Genomic DNA, 22,681 nt, shown 5'->3' with positions numbered 1-22,681 from the left:
TGCCAATTTAATTTATTTTGAATCTACAATCTGCTTATCAAACAAAACCTTCATGAATTTGTAACAAACTCTATTTACAAGACTGGTCATTTGTGGCATATAGAACGTATTTAAACATTTTGCTTTTTGTTAAGAATTTGGGCAAGCACTAAGAAATGGTATAGCCAAATGTTTACAATAAACACCTAAAATCAGCTGCATTTTTGATCGGCCAAAAACACCTGCACAATTGAGACCCAGTGAGAATTGCTTGTGTAAATATCATTTTAGTAGCTTTAGAAATGGAGCCGCGACAACTTTGGAGCACTTATCAATGGCATAAAAGCATTCTGCTGCTCATCATAGAAAGAATGTGTAGGCCAACAAGAGGTATCTTTGAAACCCCATGCTATTAAAGCACCCACCACAGCCCTCACGTACGCACGCTTCCCACTGACCTCAATGGGAAATCCGGTGCGTAAGGGCTGTTGGATCGAGCCCTATTAGAGTTGGTTTTTAAGAAACAAAGCTGTAAATTAGCAAACCTGGTTGGCTGTGGCTGTTGCAGCGAAGGGAACACTTGTGGCAGATGTTGTTGCTGCGGACACAGTGGCTGGCGTAGCACCGTGCACCATGGGAACTTTCGGAGGGAAAATCATATAAGCAAACATACAGAAGAGTGTAGCAATATGGAAACCATGGCAACATGGAGGAGATAATTGGGCATGGTGTTTATCACAGCAATAAGCCATGTGACGGGACATCATCACCAGCGAGTGACATGCAATCACAGCGCAAAGCAGGACAACATTCCAAGGAGAGAAGGGGAAGGGGGATGAAAGAGAAAAAAAAGGGGAAAAAAAGCTTGTTACCATCAAATCAAGAAAATTGACACAACAGGCTTAATTTGCTACGTCAAAAACAAGAATTTTATATAGTGTTCATAGACATTCAAAATCTACGTCAAAATACAGGTATTTACTTCATTTATACAGTTATCCGTTTGAATGAATGTACTTTTTCTTATTTATTATTATAAAAATACACAATATATTACTTTTATGATATAGATTGTTTTTTGTTGTTACACACCAGAACTCATAGTCCAATCAAAATCCACCAAAGGTGACTAAAGGAAACTTGTGTGTAAAGAAAACATTTATGTGAGTCCATGTCAATTAAATAGAAAATGGCATTTAATTGACAGGTGTTAGTAAAAGGGAAATGGACTTGCCCAATAGGATATAAGTTAAACTTAGCAGTGGATTTTGAGGGGCTGTGAGGTGCACCACAGGTTTAAGATAATCAAGAAACAAAGCTGGCACCTACCAACACTTGTAGCGGGTGTCATGCACAATATTGAGCCTGCCCATCATGCATTGCAACAGGAAGGTGGATTTGAAAAGGGAAAAGAATTAAAACATCCCATCACACGTGTAATTAGGAAATTCATTTGAACAAAGAAGAAAAATTGTTATTATGGGAACAGTGGCATGTAACTGTCAGCACAATCAAATCATACAATAGCACAGTGATCAATTAGAACTAGTCTCAAGTGAAGAATAAAAGCCAGTTTAACTGTGTGCTGGTACACTTTGTTTCTCCTCGTCGCTGCCTATAAATAAACGTATGCTGGGAGAAGTTTGAATTTGCTTCGTTCTTTTAAAAATCGTATCGTAATTTGTTTTGTTTTAATCTGCTTACTAGCCATCTGGTGGCTTTGCTATTTCTGACTTTAACATATGACTGTATTAACATTTTCTTTATATTGCGCACATGTTAAATAATTAGAGAAATTATTTATTGTTAAAATGCTAGGTAATCCAATGCACAGAACTGGCTTAACAACGTAATAAAACCAAAACGTTCATTTTCATTCCCTTGGTCTTATTTCCCTGTTCACCGTAGCGGCAACCACACAGACAGGAAAGGGGTGGTGACCATCCATCCGTATGGGAATTTTATTGGGAGGGGTACCAGGCAATAAATTATGCATAAAGAGAAAGTGAAACTTCAGCCTTGCCTTTGTTTGGAATTCAAATGTAGAAAAAACATTTAGAGGGGCTCTACTTCTATGTCTCAAAGTGGTTTGCTTAATAGGTATCTGGGGAAACAGACTGGTTTTCACCGCTGGGTTAGACCTTCAGGACTTCTTAGAAGAGCAAATGTTCTACAAAATTGCACATACAAAAAAATCATTGAATAGGCTTCAGTGAAAACCCTGAATGGGAGATAATGAAAATCTATCCATCTCATATGGGGGCTTAAGAGTGATGTTTCGATTGTTCCAACCACGGTGTTAAGATGTTACGTATATAGTCCCTGTTCTCTTCTACATATAAACAGTACAAAATGTAATTTTTTTCTCCCGAGTACAGGGCCCTTCCCCACGTAAAGAACTACTGTTCTTTCTATGAGATTATTTTAGATTTCTAGGTTTTAAAATATCAAATGATTTTATATTTCTATCTAAATCTTGGCACAGCCTATCTAAACACTAGCGGCATCTGGGATGAACATTTGTTAGAAAAATATCTGCCAGCTGAGTCTTGTCAGAGATGGCCCTACAAAACAAAGCTGCCACTGAGAAACACTGGGCTGGCTTCCCTGTAACAGCTGCAATTAGTCTGTTATCACAATCAGACCATGGGCCCAAGGATCAGTGATCCAGCTCGGTCAAGGTCAAGGAGCTGGGGAGGCATCCTCTCAGGTGGAGTGATATTACCGGGACAGGCATTTTTTTTTTTTTTTTTTTTGAGACACTTGAAGATCTCTATCATTTGCTACTACTACCACGTCAAAGACTTGTGAGAGACAACAACAAAAACAGACTAGTAATAACAAAGACGTTAACTGGAGACAGTAGAACAAGTGAAAATTTAATCCTGGGTCTAGATCCTGGGACATCATTATCCTCTCAAGGTGGGGGCAAGGGGACTGGGAAAAGAGAGGATGAGATGAATGAAAAACAGTAATGTGGTATTCCAGGAATATTAGAGCCAGCTTGAGTACTGTACAGGTTGTATGTTTTAAATTTACTATTTATTGTTATGCTGCACTTTGTCCATTATATTTCATCCCATGCATAATTTAGCCTGCACATGCTGAAAATGAGTTAACTCTCCTATCTGTCTAAAGCTTCTGTGATCTGAATTTTAGTCTGAGTTATCTTCCTTGTTACCATTATAACCAGTGCACACAGTTTTGAGAGGGATTTGCAGCAAATAAACATAAGGCAGCAATGAAAATACTAGCCAGGTGCAATAACTCACAAAAATGAAGACATAATGCTGTAGGACCCACTTACCAAAACCAAAAATCACTTTGAAATGACCATAATATCCATCTTTACATCAAGTAAGTTGATTTACTAATAATGATGCACAAAGAGCCAATTGAAATTTTTTAAATTTTCCACACAAGGTAAATTTTAAGTGAATGTATTTGTCAATTTCAAATTTCCCCTATGAAGATATTTGCACAGCAGAACGATGTGTTCCTGAGGAATGCATTACTGTTTGAAGATGCAGGAAAAACAAGTCGGAAGGTAATTTACAAATGCAATGTTTGCAGTTAAAAATACTTCAAGGAGAAGGGAAGGATTTTAATGGAGATTTGGCTGGAGGTTTGAATTTGGATGTGATAATGCAAGCCTATGTATGGTTAGAAGTATAAAGCTGATTTAAGGTCTTCTAAAATTTGTATCATTTAGGACTAAATTTGTGTCCTTTAGGGCTGAAAGTTCACAATCAATTGAATTAGTCTCAAAATTGATATCCGAAACAGCAACAGCTTCATACAGTTTATTTCTGTTTCTATTCAGTGTTTTGAATTCTATTTGATTGCACTACTGACTTCAAAAAATAACAAATAAAACCTAGTGCTTCCTACCTTCCAGGCTTTATTCTAAACTCTTAGACCTGCCTATGAAAGTGCTTTGAGAGATTGTTTTCTGAAATTGTTTAACACTCCTTTAAACACAACCTTATGAAATGATTACCATTAGTATCCCCATTTTATTGATGAAAAAACAAGGCATAAAGAGAGATTATAACTTGTGGTGGAGCCGGATTTAAATTCCCAAGCCTGATCTCTAATCACTACACTGAGTTTCAAGTAAGCCATCTGCATTAATTTCATTAATTATAATAAAAGTGACAAGCTGGGAAATTTTGTTTTGTTTTCATGCCCCTGCACCTCCCCTCTCATTCCCATTCCCCGCCCCCAAAGAAAATTTCCTAGCCTTCTGTTTCTCTACGTCTGGTAAGCCACAGCACAAGCCAAAACTGAAGTTGCTTAAAGCACACTATTTTTAGATGGTTTTAAACCACAAGCCCACACTGAGGGGAGTATACTAGGAGGAGAGAAGGGAGGTGGTCTTCAGAGGACAGCAAGTAAACAAAAATGGTGAGGGAGAATGGGGAGAAAAATCCCTCAAGATACAGAGGATGGGAGTCTGCAGGGTGGTGAGTAGTTGGGCACACAGCCTGTTGTTCCACAACCAACCCGCAGACACGGGCTGTCAAAGGAAAGGGCTGCTTATGAGGATAAGGAGCTCATGCAGGCACACCTGTACCCAAGGCAGCCCCAGGAACTCTGGAGTGCCTGCCTCGCTGAGACCCCGGAAGCTCGGGCAAGAATCACACCAGCAGTGACCAGTGCTGGCTAAAGATGGAGAATGGGCAGCCTGTCTACCCTATTGGACCACACAGGACCTCTCTCTGCCGGTGAAGATAGGAGGGAAGGGAGGGGAGGAGGGAGTCCTGGAATCCTAGCAATGTCTGGTATTTCTATCCAACACAGTGAGCTTAGAATTTAGAAGTGGACTGAATTTAAATCCAAGAAAATAAACAACTGATGTACATAGCAGTGATATTTCTCATCTACTCTAATCTCGGGGGTGAAACTCATACCTACAACATAAGTAGACCCTAGATTACGCATGTACAAATAATTTAGTCTTAAAGGGTGAAGATTAAAAAAAAAAAAGTAGTACGTATCTAAAACTAAAAAAAAACAAAAACAAAAACAAAAAAAGAAACTTGAACGTGAACTTAATCTACTATCTGCATTTATTTTTTAAGTGACATGGAAGGTACAGAACCCCAGTCATGGAGTCAGGTTATCAATAAGGCCTAGTTCATCTTTTAGGCCAAATCATTTTTTAGGACTTCATGTAAAGAGCTCATAGATGTTCAGAGACTGACTGAAACCCATCTGACCCGATTTCAAGTTCTATCTAAACCTTACAAGCCATGCAACTTGGAGCAAATCACTTGGGCCTCTCTAGGTCCCAAATTACTCATTGGTGAAATGGGACTAAAATGCTAACCTTTCAGGGTTGTTGTGAGAACAAATGAGATAATGTATATAACGTATCCAGTGTAGTCTGGCACAGAGCAAACACTCAATAAAGGTAACTCTTTTAAACAAAATATGTGAAACAGCTGGGCCAGAGGCCGGAGAGAGCCCTGGCCGGAGAGAGCCCTGGGGCTTGGAACTGGAGAGAATGTAGACCTTCTAAAGGATTAACATTATGTTTTTATTTAAACTGCTAAACACTAAACACTAAAAACACTGCTAAACAAATATTTCTTGATTCTAGGTTTAGCTCCTGGGTTATAAGTTTATAATCCCTAGTGTCAGTACTAGTACACCGCGTGGCATTGATTCAATGAATGGATGGATAGATGGGTGGCTGGGTGGGTGGCTGAGTGGATGAAAAGAGGAAGGAAGGGAAGGGGGAGAAGAGAGAAGAAGAGATAGATGTTCTCAGAAGGACAGATGGATAAAGGGATGGATGCATGCATGCAGGGAGGGATAAAAGATGCATACGTGCCATGTAGGTCCAATTTTGTTATTAAAAGTTATGAAATACAGTAATTTTTTGATCCAGCGACCTGGCTTGCTGCTGAACCCTGATCTTTTGCCAGCAACCTAGTCTGTACACATGGTCACCTCCTCTAACGACTTAGGCAACTATGCTTCACTGTAACTTCAACGAAATAGACCTACATACACCTGAAGTTATTACTGAAGCAAGAGACTACAGGGCTCTAAAACTCCAAGCAGCAAAAAATAAATAACTTCTATTTTCTTTCCAGTTCCAATACAGCCTCCAGAATATACCTTCCAGATTATTATACTGTGGGCAGTTAGGATGCTCTGATCATATAATTCATCTGTATGTCTGCAGAATAATGTAGTTTTTGGAAAAAAAAAAACTTCCTTTTCTCCCAGGTATTATATATGAGATTGTAGGGATTTGTGGTAGGATGGATTTCCTGTAGTTCCTAACAAGCTTTTAAAAAACTGAAATAGTTGGAAACATTTTTTTAAATTTAGAAATTTCACATATAAACATCCAAATGAGGTGAATAACTGGAAAAGAAAACTCAAGATCTGGCAATCCTGGACATCAGGGCCACTACATTAGATTGTGCAGGTTTGCACAACCAACCACAGGAGGCAGAGGCACAACTACCCTACAACGTAAATGGAGCCGCAAAGGATGTGCAGTGTACAACAGGTACAACCTGCCAGGCAGATATTCCTCTGAGGCAATTAAAGGCTAAGTCAAAACATTCACTTTTAGATTGAGCCTGTGCTCCCCAGTGCCTCCCAGACCCCACAGTTCCTAATTTATTTCTTGTTCCATTTGTTTATGTTTCCTGCCTGGCCCCTGAGGCATTTTAGTTTACATTCTCTGCATTACATTTCTTTCCCTTCTGGCTGTCTGACAAAGTGGTTAGGCAGAAGTAAAGATGGGCTCTCCGTTTTAACCTTTTAATGTCATAGAGCCAATTTTTTTGTACTCAAGCACGTATGACAAATAATGACAATAGTTTAAAAGAATGATGAAGGTATTAACCTACTTCTGATTATGTGACTAATAAAGGTTAAGCCCCTTAAAACTGGGTTACAAATAAGTTTAATTTTATATTACTATTGCAATAATTTCATATATTTGTTAAAATATCAAGAACAGAATACAGAATATCTCTGATGCAAAATTCATCAAAAAATGCAAATATGTCTTCATATTTTCAGCACATTTCAATATAGTGTGACACATTTTATTTAAATTAACACTGCTTAGCTTCTCAACAGAGAGATAAGTATGATTTTGAATTATGAATGTATTTATTGTTCTACCCCTGACTTGATTCTTACCTAGCATCTTTTGCTCTGTCTTATCCACAGACTAAAACCTTTCTAGGGAGAGCCTACTGTCATAAATATCATTGTATAATGCAGTTAATGGTTAAGCTTATTTAGAAAAGTTCTTAGTCATTAGAATGTTCTTGGAGAAACTAACGTAAAACTCAATAAGATAGAAATGTTAGATTTCCTTAAATAATACATGGAATAAGTTAGATTTTTTTTTATTGTTAGATTTTAAAGACATTCACTTTGAATGGCAATGTTTCATTCCTTGAAAATAAACTGATAAAGATAATCTTTAATTTCTTCAAAGAGATTATGGTAGTTACCTACCAACTCTTTAAACTTTGTTTAGTGATCCGATTATAGAAAAACTGACAGATTATTTATTGAAGATGGCATAAATCTAGGGGCATGGCAATTTATATAAAAGCGAAAAGATTAAATTCTGGGAATCTCCAAACACCTATGTATGTTGAGAAAAAAGTTTTAATCTTATTAAGAGAAATATACAAAATATAAGAGAGATTTTCTCCTCTGAATGCAATAAATACTTTGCAGATCAAAATGATTTAATTTGTATTCTAAAATGGACAATCTGCATTTTGATAGATCCTATTTCGTGAGTACAAATATTTTATCTATGGTGCCTAAGGCACATGTTAGTCTAATTCACAGAACACTCCTGATACTCCAATTCATTGAATGTTGCTACAGATTCTACATATGGATGGCCAGCTTTCAGAGATGCACTATATAAAAAGTTGTGGTTCGTAGTAAAAACTAATGTGAATATAATTTATTCTTTTGCTCATGATTAAAAAAAATAAATGATCACATTCCCTCATGGCATTATGAACCTAATGCATTTAAATACTGTCAATATAGGGTAATATACTAATGATACTGGATCTCTGACCTACATACCTCGCCATTAATTTATTAAATTAATTAGTAAGATAAAATCATCATGGTAATTATTTTAGAAAGGTTAAGAGGGAAAGAGGAAAATGGGATTAGAGTCTCTGGCTAGTTGAATTCCAGATGACGAGAAGTTTAATGTGTACTTTCTGAGATAATGTGTTTTTTTTCCAGATTATAGTAAGTTTAATAGGTATTTCTTCCTCTGCATGAAGAGCAAAAATAATAAATTTTCGAGTAATTAAATGACTGATTAATGTTTCTAAATTTTATACCCTTGTGGAGAGCTCTAGAGTATGTTTATGTGACTAAGTTGAAATCAACTGAAATCACAAATGGGTAACTCAATAGTAGATGTAAACTTCCCTGGGCACTTAGGACTATTTCAGTATTAGCTCAGGAGCAAATAATGATTTTAGGCAATCTACTGATTGGTACCAATAAGAGTACTCTTTATGTGCTCTGGAACACAGAGCCAGTTTTGTTTATTCTCCACCTCAAAAACAAAAAGGCTGAATAATAAAAATCAAAACTGGAAGTGTCATTTCATCAAATTCAAATTTACTCTATGCAATCATGAAGGCAAAGGGGTCTTACAGCAGGAAAGTATCATAAAATAGCTTGACAGACATACAACAGTGTTGAGGAAAGAGGAAAAAAAAAAGAGAACTGTATTTCAATTCCAAATTACACAAACAAAAATAAATCTAGAGAACATCACACTGATCTTTCACCCACTTCTCATTAAGCTAAAATTCTCAGTTTTTAAGGAAAATCACATGAGATACCTCAGGTCAGTTTCCACTGTGGACCACCTTACCTTTCACCTTATCTATGGCTAACAGCAAATTATTAGGGGCGTGGCTTATCTGCTCTACCAGCACAACTCCCTGCAGCTCATCAGATTCGTTCATGAACAAGCTCAGACCCCTTACCTGGTGGGAGAAATGCTGTATGTTGTTGCAACTGCATGTTGGCTAGAGCCTGTTGGTACTGGAAAATACCAGTGTTAAAGACTGCGGTGGCACCGTTGGTTTTTTCAAGAGCAGGCCTCTTTGGTAATGGGGGAAGTACAGCTTGAGGAATTCCCTGTTTAGTGAATGAGTATAAAAAACAAATACCAGTAAAAAGAGAAAAAGAAAAAAGAAAAATCAGTTGAAGGCTAAAATTGTTAGGAAGCATGAGCAAGCAAGCAGCAGAGCACTGAACTACCCAGGGTGGGGGAAAAATCCAATCAACAAAAATGAAAGGAAAAAAAAAAAAAGGCAAGATAAAAGCTTTAAAAGAAGCATTATTTTTGTCCAAAAAAACCACAAAAAACAAAAAACAAACAAAAAAACCCGAACCAAACCAAACAAAAAAAGAAAAACCCCACTAGGACAAGATCACATGTTATAATGTGTTAAAGTGTTTTAGGTCCCATAATGCTTCAGGCTTTCTGTGAGAAGCCACTGATTTGGGGAAAGAAGAAAAGCTGCACTGCGAGCTCCATGAGGATTGACGAGTATAAGCAATGTTAATAGTTAATTGTACAGAGTGACCGAAACCGGTAAAATAAAAACTAATCCCACTCTGCTCCTCCCCCACCAGACCTATCTAGACATGCAAATGTCCCAGAGCATGCAAGTTTTTTTTTTTCTTAAACACTGAACTATAAATATTAAAAAATAAATAATTCTATCACTAAAGCCATGCTAACCAAACAGGTACATAAATATACAGTCAAAAATACATTTTTAATGTCCTTAAAGTATTTCACTAGAACATTCTACAATGTAGTTAAACTGAATGTGGGCTGCTGGGCTTTTGGAATCTTTCATGGTATGATATCCGTCCAGGTACTTATAGTATAGTCTTTCCACTAATTTTGTCAGGAAACCACACTCAGTTTTTCATTGTACTTTACAATTTTATAACAGAAAAAGGAATATATATTTTTAAATTGATAAAAAAAAAAAAAACTTGTATCTACAATAAAGCTACATGCCAAGCTAAAAGGTGAAAGGTCATAGTACCAGGTCAAAGGTTGCCTCGAGGGGTCGCTTCAGTGATTTGACAGCCGACTGAGTCTTAATTAGCAGGCAGCGAGCACATGATGGCAATGGGCCAGTGGGGTTCAAGCGCATTAACATAAACAGCAAGCAGAGGTGCATCATGGGGGCAGCAGTGCATTTTTGGGTAGGTGAGAAAAAACAAATAAAAAAACAAATCATCGGAATGCCATATACAACGAATAACAAGACTAAGCATGCACAATAAAGGCACTACTGAGTTGTTATTGGGAGGATAACTCCTCTTTGTAGTTAATTACAAACAAGATACTCTAACAGAAAAAAAAAAAAGAGTGAAAGGAAGAGAGGAGGAGAGAGTCTGCCTTCTGTATTTTTGCTCAAGTATCCGTAAACACAGAAAAGACCTCTCTCATGATTATTTTACTGTGCTGTGAATACCACACAGTATGTTTTATGAATATTTTCATGATTAAGTCATATATTTATGTAAAAAAAAAGGACAACATTAAAACAGCTAAGCAAAGAACAAAGAATGGACTCATTAAAATCAGCTATTAGATCACATTAAAATTTACCTTAAGAATATAGGTATCTGCTCTAAAAGAGCCAATCTCTAAGTCCTTGAGTGCTGCTGTCTTTCTTTCTGTATGATGGCATAGTCAAGCTTTTCTAGTTTGACAATTAAGTCTATGCCACAATATTATGTAAGACAATCTAGAGAGCACACTGTTGAAAGTCTGGTGGCTAATCCTCAGAACAACTTCGCTTAAGCAATCCTCCTAAATAGTTCCAGATTATGTTACTGTTAAAAGCAAGATATGTGTAGAGAAGAGTCTTGATGTGCAAAAGAACACACCGAAGGGAACAATGGCTGATTAGATGGCACACAGAAAAATAAGAGGACCGGAAATGGCAATATCGTTAAGTTGAAAGGAGACAGGTGTTCTTTACAAAGCGGAAATTTCAGAAACCCTATATCCAGAATAAGACAGAGTATTAAGAGTTAGGCCAAGGGTAGGAGCAACTGGAACCATTTGAGGAGTTACCCTCACATCTGTGAATGGTAACCTCATTATGTATTGTCTGGGATACCTGAACAAACATATCTTCAGCAAGAAAAAAAAAAATTTTAAGGTTAATAAATGAATAGCTTGTAGTCAGATATAGTGATTCACTTTGCTTGACTGACTGCTAACAGAGACAGAGCTGAGGTCGCTACTCACCATGGCAGCTGCGGTGGCTGCAGCCTGAGCCGCTGCAGCCTGGTTGACCTGGTATTGGGCAGCCTTGATCTTGGCTTGCAGATGTGCGGGAGGATGAAAGTATTTGCACTTTTCCCGGGAGCATCTCCCTTTGATGTAATCCATACACACGGTGACTGTGTTGTCATTGGTGTCAATCATTGTGCTGTCAGCAGGATGAGCAAACCGACAATCGTTTTCTCCTCTGTTGCAATTGCCTCGCTGGTACTCTCGACATACCTATGAGGTCATTAAGCGCAGGGGGCTCAGTCAATATGGGCAAAGAGAATCCTTCTGAAGATTTTTAACTTAAAGTGTGCAAGACTGGTGGTAGAAGCCCACACTTGTGAAGAGGGAAAAGATCATTTGCAAAAAAAAAAAAAAAAAAAAAAAGCACCAAATAACCTTGAGGAGTTCTTCATTGAGTACACAAGTTATAACCCCATTTTAGTAGGACTTCCATGAGAAAGAAAATGCATTTTTCGTTCTAATTATGATATAACATCTAATTTAAAGTAGTCTTAATTTAAATTAGGGAAAAAACAGTAACTTTACACTGAAGAGACCTGGCAGGCCCCACTTTAAACCAAGTGATCAAAATTAATAGCACCAGGAAGAAGACATAATGGCATCATGTACCCATTGATAGGACACACCGAGAAGAAGGCTACCACATCACTTCCGTTGTATTATTGCCGAGACTGCATAACCCGAATTTCATCATAAGGAAACATCAGACAAGCTGAAGCGGGGGAATGTTTTACAAAAAAACTAATCAGTACTCTCCCAAAGTGTCAAGGCCATGAAAGGCAAAGGATGATGAGGCACTGCCACAGAGCGAACGATCCCGGGGTGGGAGAAAGGATCCTGGGAGAGCAACTGGTGAAATCTGACTGAGGTCTGTATGTGGCTAATTGCAGAATATCACCGAACTTGCTTTGTAAGTAATGACACGTGCGAGTGGTTTACTATTTAGGTAAACTGGGTGGGTGGATAGGCGGGAACTATTTTTACAACTTCCGTGCTAATCTGCAATTATTTACAGGTAAAAGTATAAAAAGTAAAATCTGACAGCTTTTTAGTAAAATGTTTCCACGAGTTGTGTTCCTGATCGTTAGAGATTCACTTGGTAGTTACACGAAGCAGATGGGAAAAAGATTAGTTTTTGTTACTATCTGCTTTATATCTGTTAATTCTGGGTGGCGTCCCTGGGGAAAGGGTGAAAATGGACCATTTCTCATGTGTCTGCTCAATTTTGACTCTTACTATTGAAGTTTGTCATGATGGCTGCTCAAAGCCGGAGGTTAACAGCACCTTCTTCACTTGGGGTAGTTTGACCTTTTCACCACAAGAGGGCCATCCAAAACACAGAATGTCTTTAATATTTCCAGGCTCCTACTTTGTGCTTCAAGGGAAGTTTTTGTTTTTCACATATCTTTTCACAAACTGAGAAAATATGCAGACCCCAAGCACTTTATTTTGGAGTACAACAAGAAAGAGAAACGGGAACCCTGTTATGATTTTAAAAGCACAGGTCTTCTTGGCATTTGTGAACATGAAATGATCACACTCAATTCTAGGTACTTTCACCCATTATATCCACACCCCATTATTGAGCAAAGTGTTTCCTTTTAAGAAGAATGCTATAATTTATATCATGCTACATCTGAAAATGAGCACTGTAAATGACCCCTTTGAACTACTTTTAAACCTCGAGCTAGCTGAAGCCTTGTGTTCCATATACACAGCAACGAACCGACTTTATTCATCACCTCATTCACTTTATTTAATTTACAAAAAGTTACTGAACAAATACTACAGGCCAGATACTCTGAGAGATAGTAAGAATCCAAAGATGACTTAGGAACTTAGAGAAGACCCTCTTGCTTTTTATTTATTTATTTATTTTTTTCATTGCATCTGTCTTCTCGAACAGAAGAAAACAAGGCTAACCGGGGTTTTATAATTTGAAAAGTGGAAGTGATCAAAGCTGTTCCCCTGAACTAGCATCCTCCATTCTGGCTGAGCACTGGAAATAGCTGCGGAGCTTTCTACACCACAAATTCTCAGTCCCTAACCAACACTTAACTGGATTAGGCTTAATGAAACAACCAGGAGGAAAGAGACACACTTAGCTGAGAACAAAAACTTCTCATGTATGTATATGAAATTTAGGCTGAATTTATACTATCGTATGAACAAAACGCTACCTTTGTGTTGAGTCAGTGCAGTGTCCTGCAATAGGAAACTATATGAATGCATACTTCCGGGGTTAGTTCTCTAGTAATTCTTGTTTTCTTGAACATGCTCACGAAGGAATTGGCAACAGACGAGCTGACACCCTGTCTGTGAATTTACCTTACTCTTTGCCTCACTGACAAGAAAGATCTGAGAGCAGCCTATTTGTGGGCTCTTTAAGAACTATTAAAATCTAAGATTTGTTATTTTCTAAAAAACAACTATGACAGTGCCTGATGTCAGACATTTGAGCATCACTCTCCTAAAATACAACTTGAGTGCTGGGCTTTTGACTTTTGGTTTATCTGTCTCAACATTCTTTTCACTTTCAGTGATATAAACTGAGATTCAGAATGCATACAAATGGTCATTCTAATACACATTTCTCATTCCTCTCCTTCTGCTTCATGCATGTGAGCTGGTGGTTCCTGTAGGTTAAGGGCCGGTTTATTGTAATTTTCTACTGTTTCCTCTTTTGCAAGATGCAATTCAGGAGAATTCAAAATGTATTTAAGGGGACCAGTAACTAGGAATCCACTTAGAATTTGTCCTAAAACCAGCCTTTTTGAAGGTTTAAAGGATTTAGTCAACTAGTTTGGCATGAGATGCCTTTTTTTTTACAGTCTTATTTTTTCCTAGCTTCAAGTTCTCCCAACATGAGAAATGGAACAGAATAAATATACTGAAATAGCAGTTTTCCCATTATTTCTACTTTTGGAAAAAAAAAAAAAAAAAGGAAAATCTCCTCTGAAAACTTGTACTCCTGAGAGCTATCTGCCAGAGGGGCCAGAGAAGTGTGCCACACACCAGAACACATCGGTGTCACTGGTACCTATCTGACCAGAGCAATTCCCCAAGGTTTTTAAGACATATTTTTGTCTAACGATCACCACCAATAATACAGGATCTATCTCTTGACTGTTGGATTTGGGTTTGGCCTGGTTTCTTTGATGAACTCAAGAATTAGACTATGCTGATCCTCAAAGGAAGTCTCTTTGATGTAGTATTATACTAGAAATGACAGAAGTTGCTGACAAAACATCAACAAATCTGATCTCGTAATTCAAATCAGGGTAAGAAATTATATGACTGACCACACAGAGAATTTAAAACAGAGCAGGTTTAAAATCCTAACAACACGGTGGTTCTTTTTTCTCTTCTCATCCAGTCTTCTGCAGGCACACATTTTTCAAATAGTTGTAATGATGGCATAGCTACTACGAGGTGGCCTGGTTTTGTTTGACAGTGCACGTAAGCTACATAATGTCTGCAGTGATCATTTGTGATGGCAGCATCAGATTCCATCAAACCGAGGTGCATTATAGGTAATGCTTCCAGAAATCATCTAGATTATTTCTAGATATTCTCATGTTGCAAATAATATTGCAAAGACTACATTCACGACTATCGACATTTAAAAAACCATTTTCTAAGGTTAAATCTGTGAAAATGGCATTAGCGGGTCAACAAATATAAGTACTTTTTATAGTCTGGTAAGTGCTTTTCAAACAGATTAAAATAATTCCATCTATTTAGCGAAACACATAATGTGTTTCAATCAAGAAAATGTTTGTTGAGTCTTTTACTCTATAAACATTAAGGCAGGATTTGTTTTGTAAATCAGGTAAGTTTAATAAATTTTCATACAAAATTGGTAAGTCTGCTTTTATATTAAAACCCATCATTTCAATAAAGATATTCATTGAAGACATTTAAATACTAAATTCCATTTTTAGAACCATCTAAGCAATAAAGTTTATAAATTTAAAAAAATCAAAGAAAAAAGTACTTAGAAAAACTTCCCAAAGAAATGGGAATTATTCTATGTAACCCTTTTTTTTCTTTTGTTAATTAAGTGACAGTGGTATGTATAGTGGAAAGAAAATAGAGTTTAGAATCAGAAATCGTGGGTTCTGGGGCACTTGGGTGGCTCAGCTGATTAAGAGTCTGCCTTAGGCTCAGGTCATGATCCCAGGGCCCGCATGGGGCTCCCTGCTCAGCGGGAAGCCTGCTCCACCCTCTCCCGCTTTCTCTGCTTGTTTTCCCTCTCTCACTGTCTCTCTCTCTGTCAAATAAATAAATAAAATATTTAAAAAAAATTGTGAAGCGGTGCCTGGGTGGCTCAGTGGGTTAAGCCTCTGCCTTCAGCTCAGGTCATGATCTCACGGTCCTGGGATCGAGCCCCGCATCAGGCTCTCTGCTCAGTGGGGCACCTGCTTCTCCCACCCCTTCTCTGCCTGCCTCTCTGCCTACTTGTGATCTCTTTCTGTCAAAAAAATAAATAAAATCTAAAACAAAAAACTGTGAGTTCTATCTAGTTCCTATACTTACCAGCTATGGAATTATGAATACTGAATAAGATAATGGATAGATAGTTGAAAACACACAATACAAATTTGGGGTTAAAATAAACAGTTCTGTTATTTGATCTCTAGGATTCTGTTTTTGTTTTTTTTTTTTTTTTTTTTTTTAATGAGTGTGACAAGCATATTTCAAAATGTTCAGAATATTAATAGGTCTTATAAGTAGTATTAAATTCAGCAATGTTCTGCAAGTTAAGGCACTGGGATTCTCAGGACATTATTGGCAATATTTGAACTTCTCCAAAACTGGACAGTTATTTGCATGTTGGTTAAGGAGAGAGCACTTTGAAGTAATATGTTTAATGCTCACCATGTTTAACTCAGTCATTTTTGGAGGATAACTTCCAAAACCAGGAACAGAGAGCTTATCATAACAGGAACAGGGACTATTTTAATATTTTGGGAAGTCATTTTAAAGTTTCATGACAAATATTATGGAGCTTATTATAAGTTCACGTATATATATATATCAATATTTAAGAAATATATATATATATCCCTTAAAAATATATATATATCTGTTGTTCAGTAATAAGCACCATAGACTTTATTTCCCATTAAGCTTGAGCTATATGAGACTTTAAAAAAGGAATACTGGATAATAAATAATTTTATCAAGGTGTCCACAGCATTAGTGGCCATGAGTGTACAAGCTAATGCTAAGAATTATCTGTATTTTCAATTCAAAAAGGATTATAATCTCCACAGTTTAAAATTCTGGTGATTATGGGTAATGATCTTAGCTGACTGTATAGTTAAATTCCCAAGACAGCTATCTGACGATATCTGTTATCTAATAATTTTGTCCACCTAAACTTCAGACATCCATGTCAGCTACCTCAGAGGATTTCTGTTAAGATCAAATGGGAATTGTCTTTGAAATCTAAAAGGCAGAACCTCTCACTACCATTAGTCCAGAGAACACAAGCATATTTTCATAGATAATATAGCTAAGAGTTTGCCACTTTACCTCATGTAATTAAAAATATGAATCAATAAATCTGAATATATAGGAATGGTCAACTGAAAACAACAACAACAACAAGAAACCTTCCATTAAATCGACTTCCAGGTCTTCAGTTAGTCATTCCTATGAATGAATGTATAAACCAACAGGCTCATCAATATGCCAAAATGCTGAAACCTATAGTTACTTTTATTACTTTTTCTAGATAAATGAAGATAGGGAAGTTAGGGAAATAAATAGATAAATGAAGATAGAGAAATAGCTTTAAGTTGAAGGAAGAAATGAGTGGAAGAACAGCAAAAATGAGTAGCTAAGCTTAGTAATTACTGTATTTCAAACAACTTACAACTTTACAACTCTTTCCTCCCAAAACAAAACTCCAACTAACCACAGAGAATCATAACTGATGGACTAGATGTTTCAAGGGGGATATGACGACATTGTAAGGAGCTATTCTAAAGCCTTATGACAGATAAAAAATAAACTACAGAGACCTGTGGGCTTGAAACTTGTCATATTTTAGTAATGTTCTAAAGAAATTAAAGTAGACAAGCAGTAGCTAAACACCCTCCACAAAAATATAAAATTAAAATAATCCTATCAATAAGCTTCTCTCATTAAAAGCATCTGCTTTTCTAATCTTATTTTGAATCAAATGACTTTTCTATGTAATAGATCATGACAAATCTGTTAAACTCCTATAAATATCTCAAGCTAGACATGCCTTCTACTATTACTCGAATCCTCATTTAGCTTTTAATGCTCTTTTTTGTATGTAGTCAATCAGGACCATACTGTTTTATGCCTGCATGCAAAAAGTCACCAGACTTTTCTGTGTCCATAAGGAAAAGAAGCGATCAGCATCCAATGGCCTAAATTAGGTACTTGTGTCATGATTATGTCAGTAGAATAAGACTTCCAGCACAAGAACAATCTATTTTAAAAACAAACCAACTCCAACTGGAAAACATCAGAAGCCAAGTGGTATGCCCACCTTTTCTGGAATATATCCTATGTTTTTCTCATATAGACAGTTGCTATAAAAATGATGCACTTAACCAAATAGCAATCTAGTATCCTCATAAGCATCTGAAATATATGATCACTGGTTAATTTTTTTGTTTAGTTAATGCTATTAAGCAGTATAAAGGACCTTAATAATTATCAATTTACTTGAAATATTTCGTTATGTGCACTCTGTTCTTAGCAACTGAATAAAATGTCAAATGTTCAGTGTATTGGAGGAGGCAGGTTTTTAATTCTGAGTCACAAATAACTGGACATAAGGTAAATGATGAAAAGTTAGCACTTAAATAGCAGGTGCTGGCATCCTGTGGGCTAAGTATTTTATAGATTATTGACATTTAGAATCACTGGGCAGATCTGTAAAAAGACTCCCAAGCCCCACTGCAAACCTACTGCATCGGTCTATGTAGACTATCAGTCTGCATTTTTAGCAACCGTCCCAAGTGATTCTAATCACACTGAAACTTGAAAACCACTGCTCTAGGACCAGGGGCATGAACGAGATGCCATATTTTATAGCTGGAATGCTCAAAATGTAAACATGGTCCCAAGGAGAATGTTAACAAATGTTAAAAATCTGTCATGCTTTATCTTCTCTGTTTGATTACACTAAACTCTGAATAAAGTCATGTCTTTTTGTGATTAATTAATTAACTGGCTGACTGGCTCATTTATGCATTCATTTAGCAAGTTATTGGGTATCATTTATGAGCTTGGCACTATCCTGGTGTGGACCTTTTCTTGTTATGGGTAAGACAGCAGTTAAAAGGTTTCAAAGATAGGCCTCACAATATTTTTTACTTGAAAGATGCTCCCTCGTTCTCCCTTGGATACTGTTGCTATTCATAATAAAGTACAGATATGACTGAAAACCTTAGTCCTTTCCAGTACCTATAGATTTTAACAATTCCCGAAATTAATGACTGAAAATAAGTTGTTGCTTAGAAATTACAAAAAGGTATCCCAAAGTCACAGAATGGAATTTTAAAAGCTTCACATTTCAGTAATCAATATTGAAGAGATTTGCTCTTCTTTACAGAATACCATAAATACTGAATTTTACAGTACAGAAAGTAGCAGCTACAGACTCCTAACTAAAAGGTATCTAATAAAGGATGGATAATAGGCATACTGATACAAAGTTCATGTGTGTGTTTTACATCTATATATTTAATAAAATTTTTAATATGTATATATATACTTAAATAGGCTTATTTAAATATTATATTTAAATAAAATTTTCAATAGCTTAAAGTAGCATGAAAAGCACAAAGACAACCTAAATGTCCCTTAGAATGTTCTAACTGGAGGCGGTCTTACAGATTATCTCTTTCAGTCCTCTAATTTTATATGTGTGGAATATGAAGCTCAGAAAAGATGAGAAATTCAACCCAAGGCTACTCACCTAATTAGAAAAATCGCTAATCTTGGGTTCCCATTGTTAGATTTAACATTTTTTGTAGCCTCATATCAGGTGCTGTAAATATGTCAGTTCTTTCAAACAGAAGAACTAGAACGCTGATACTCTATGGCATTTTTAATGTCCTTATGGTCTAACAATGTGCAGCAAGAAGAGAGAAAGAAGTGGCAAGAAGAGTTGGCCGATATTTAAACTAACTGAAGCTTCTTTCACCTTAAAAGGAACTCAAAATTCAAACACATACTTCAGAGTTCCATGAGGAAAAACTATAGATTTAAGCCCAAATAATAAACTTGTGGCCAATCGGCAAATAAGTGTGTGCGCTCACTGCGAAGTCATTTAGATCCTAGTACGCTAGGATCCTAGTGCAATTAGCAAGAGAGGAAATAAGCTGAAGAGAGGAAGGGTCTGGAATCTCAGTACTGAGCAGAAAGCCATGCCCCTGAACTTCACACTGTAATATGCTAGCAGACTGTAACCTTGACATTGGAGCAGATCCTCTTTGCCAGAATAAGATAGGAAGCTGCCCTCCCACCATCAAACATTTAGATCAGAGGAATTCAGGTTGAGAGGAAATGACAGTCCTAGAGCAGCAGTCACTTGTGGGTAAAGCAGAAGATGACAAAATATACACAGCAGCTCCTCACCAAAAAAAAAAAAAAAAAAGGAAAGAAAAGAAAAAGTAAAAAGATAAAAGACAGAAACCCCAAACCAATGATAAAGTCGTTACTTTAATTAAACACTCTACAAAGTACAACCGATTATGGACTACCTAAAACTGTGGGAGGATTAGTTTATAAGAGTTCTGATCACATAGCTCAGCCTTGAAAGAGATTTCTAAGCTTCCTAAATATCATCTCCTCCTAATAACTAATTCATTAAAGATCATCCCATGTTGCCTACTGGGTTCCCTTCAATCCACAATTACGCATTAGGAACCCAGGGTACGCTTTGGAAAGATTGGGGCAGGGGGAAGGTGAGTCACATGTTAAGCATCCAGTAATTTTTAAATATTTACAATTTCCTAAAGTTCCTCTTATTTATCTGCAAACAGCATCAATTTACTAGTGAAACAAGTGCAACTGCACAGTGACCAACCACCCACAAAGCAAAGTGTATCTCTAGCACACCCTGGTCTCTGGTTCACAGGGGGTATGCAACCAAGGTCTCAGAGTCCCTTCTCAGTTCTCCATATGGTCCTCTCGTCATTAGTAGCTTTCTTCAAAATATTCACAAAAGGTAAGAACTAAGTCTGAACAAGCAAACAAAGAACTCAAAAGAATATAAGGGAGCCAGAATCGCTTGCTTCCTCTCTGTCCTATCAGCTGTATGGGACTGAGTTATACAATGTTTAAGAATGGAGTTCTATGTTCATACCCAACCGGAACATCCTTTCTACAACCTCAAATAAGTTGTGCCCCAACTTTCCCCCTAAATTTATTGCCCTGTAAGATGGAGCTAATGATAGTATCTTCCTCAGAATACTGTTTTGAAGATGAGCTATGCAATGCATGTGATGGGTTGATGCTGTGTTTGGTAGATAGTAAATACCCAAGAAATACCCACTATTGTTATTACTACCATCAAAAAAGGTGGTGGCAGTTAGAACTACGCCGAAATCAGAGATCCTTTCTGCAGTGCATGCAGTGAAATCCTATCAACAAGAAATTGGTGCTTATTAAATGAATTCCTGCTCAACCGATGAATTATGAGTGTCAATTATGTTCACACAACAGTCTCTTTCTCAGGAATTAACAACACTCAAAACTTCTCAGTCCTAAGTATTGCCTCATCCTAACCAGGGAAAAGAAGAAAAGAGTCATTTTGTTCCTTAGTTGGACAAGAATGGCAGGCTTCAGAGTCTCACTGTACAGTAATGTTGCCATTGTTTTTTTTTCCCCTCCTCTGGAGTTTACCAAATCCCTTCATTTACAGCCATGCCGAAATTCTGAACAACCACTTCAATGTAAGAATTCCCTCTTTCATTTCTCTCTCGTGCTGCAATACCAAAGCACATACAACTGATCATCCTTGACTCTGAGACTCTGAGCACGATGCAACTTCCAATTTAAAAACTTGGAACAGAACACACTTTGCAAGCAAAGAGGCTTTGCTATTCCAACCAAAATACTGTGGGGCCTGCGAGAAACTCGCAATAATAAATTTTAAATTGCTTGATACATAGTCACCGAGCAAACTGTTGTGACAACAAGTATCAGGGGAGGAACAGAATTTGTTATTAATAGTAGCAACAATGGACATTTAGGGAGCTGTGTGCCAGACATCGGCCTCTTTAAGGGAAGTGCCATTATGACGTCCATTTTAAGGATGAGGAGCCTGAGACATAACGAGGTGAATGGCAGTCTGACCCCGGTCCAAGTTTCTATCCACCCTTATACAAAGGGACACTGTGGTCTTTACACACATTCCATTTGTCAAACATAGCATACCTCAATTCTCCCAAATTGCTTAGACACTAAACCAAAATGTCTTCTTCGATTTTTTTTTTTTTTTTAACCTTCATGGCCATGGAAGAAGCCAATGAACAGCACCCTTTGAAAATCAGGATGGAGCCCATGAAGAAACCAACTAATCACTCCTACCTCAAGTCTGTCTGTCCGCATTAATTTCTGCGCGGCAGCTGCTGCAGCCGCAGGTACAGGGACCCCAGGATTCCCTGTCACCAACATTGGTGCGGTCGGCAAGATCTCTGCTGGAACCAGGCTTGGGGACACAGGTCCCAGGTAGGGATTAAAGGCTGCTGATGCATTGGTGGCTAAGCTTGGTGCAACTGAAAACATTGGCTGGAAAAGAAAATAAAAAGCAAAATTTAATCTACAGGTCCTGGCTCGAATTCGCTATCCCGCATTATACATCCTTCATCCACCCCTCCATGATCCATTCCTCCTTCCCTCCCACCCCCCCATTTAATTCTGCATTTATGTACTCCCATTTGGGATAAGAATCTTTTTAAAATAAGCATTCATCAAGTCCATGATTTTCTAAAATATAATCGGTGAATTACCCATTAAATTTCTGCTGGGATTCTGAAACTTGTTGTCTGTAATACTTGTAATTTCTCTTTGAATAACAGACCAGTTATTCGATACAGTAACTTCCTGTGGTCACCTCATCTCCATTTTTGCCCGGATTTAATCCCAGAAACTTGTCTAAGAAATACATTTTATAATTGCTATGTCAGATGAACTTGAAAGACCTGTTTACAACTGTTAATGGGTTGCAAGTGTCCTATTAGCTGGAATAAATAAAGCAGGACTCCCAGGGGATAACAGAGTTTCACAGTCAATATAAACTGTGAATAAATCTCATGGGATATGGGAAAGATGATG

General features: G+C 37.2%; 1 protein-coding gene across 24 annotated transcripts in view; it reads right to left on the bottom strand.

Moving 5' to 3' along the window:
- The window catches only part of MBNL1 (muscleblind like splicing regulator 1), a 200,362-nt gene that overhangs the window by 9,373 nt on the left and 168,308 nt on the right, over nucleotides 1–22,681 (bottom strand). For 15 of the 24 annotated variants that reach the window (XM_032852517.1, XM_032852536.1, XM_032852541.1 and 12 more), the window contains 6 exons: nucleotides 21,935–22,135; nucleotides 11,300–11,557; nucleotides 10,080–10,133; nucleotides 9,000–9,153; nucleotides 1,309–1,344; nucleotides 525–619 (listed from right to left, as the gene is read on the bottom strand). In XM_032852517.1, coding sequence (XP_032708408.1) covers nucleotides 525–619; nucleotides 1,309–1,344; nucleotides 9,000–9,153; nucleotides 10,080–10,133; nucleotides 11,300–11,557; nucleotides 21,935–22,135 — 798 coding nt within the window. Of the gene's footprint in view, nucleotides 1–524; nucleotides 620–1,308; nucleotides 1,345–8,267; nucleotides 8,685–8,999; nucleotides 9,154–10,079; nucleotides 10,134–11,299; nucleotides 11,558–21,934; nucleotides 22,136–22,681 lie in introns of those variants that run through there. The other 9 variants (XM_032852519.1, XM_032852525.1, XM_032852520.1 and 6 more) reach the window with 6 other exon arrangements.

The sequence above is a fragment of the Lontra canadensis genome, unplaced genomic scaffold, assembly GCF_010015895.1.
Source record: "Lontra canadensis isolate GAN:19392208 unplaced genomic scaffold, GSC_riverotter_1.0 scaffold6, whole genome shotgun sequence".
In the NCBI taxonomy this organism is placed as follows: Eukaryota; Metazoa; Chordata; class Mammalia; order Carnivora; family Mustelidae; genus Lontra; species Lontra canadensis.
This window is presented reverse-complemented; position numbering and strand designations above follow the sequence as displayed.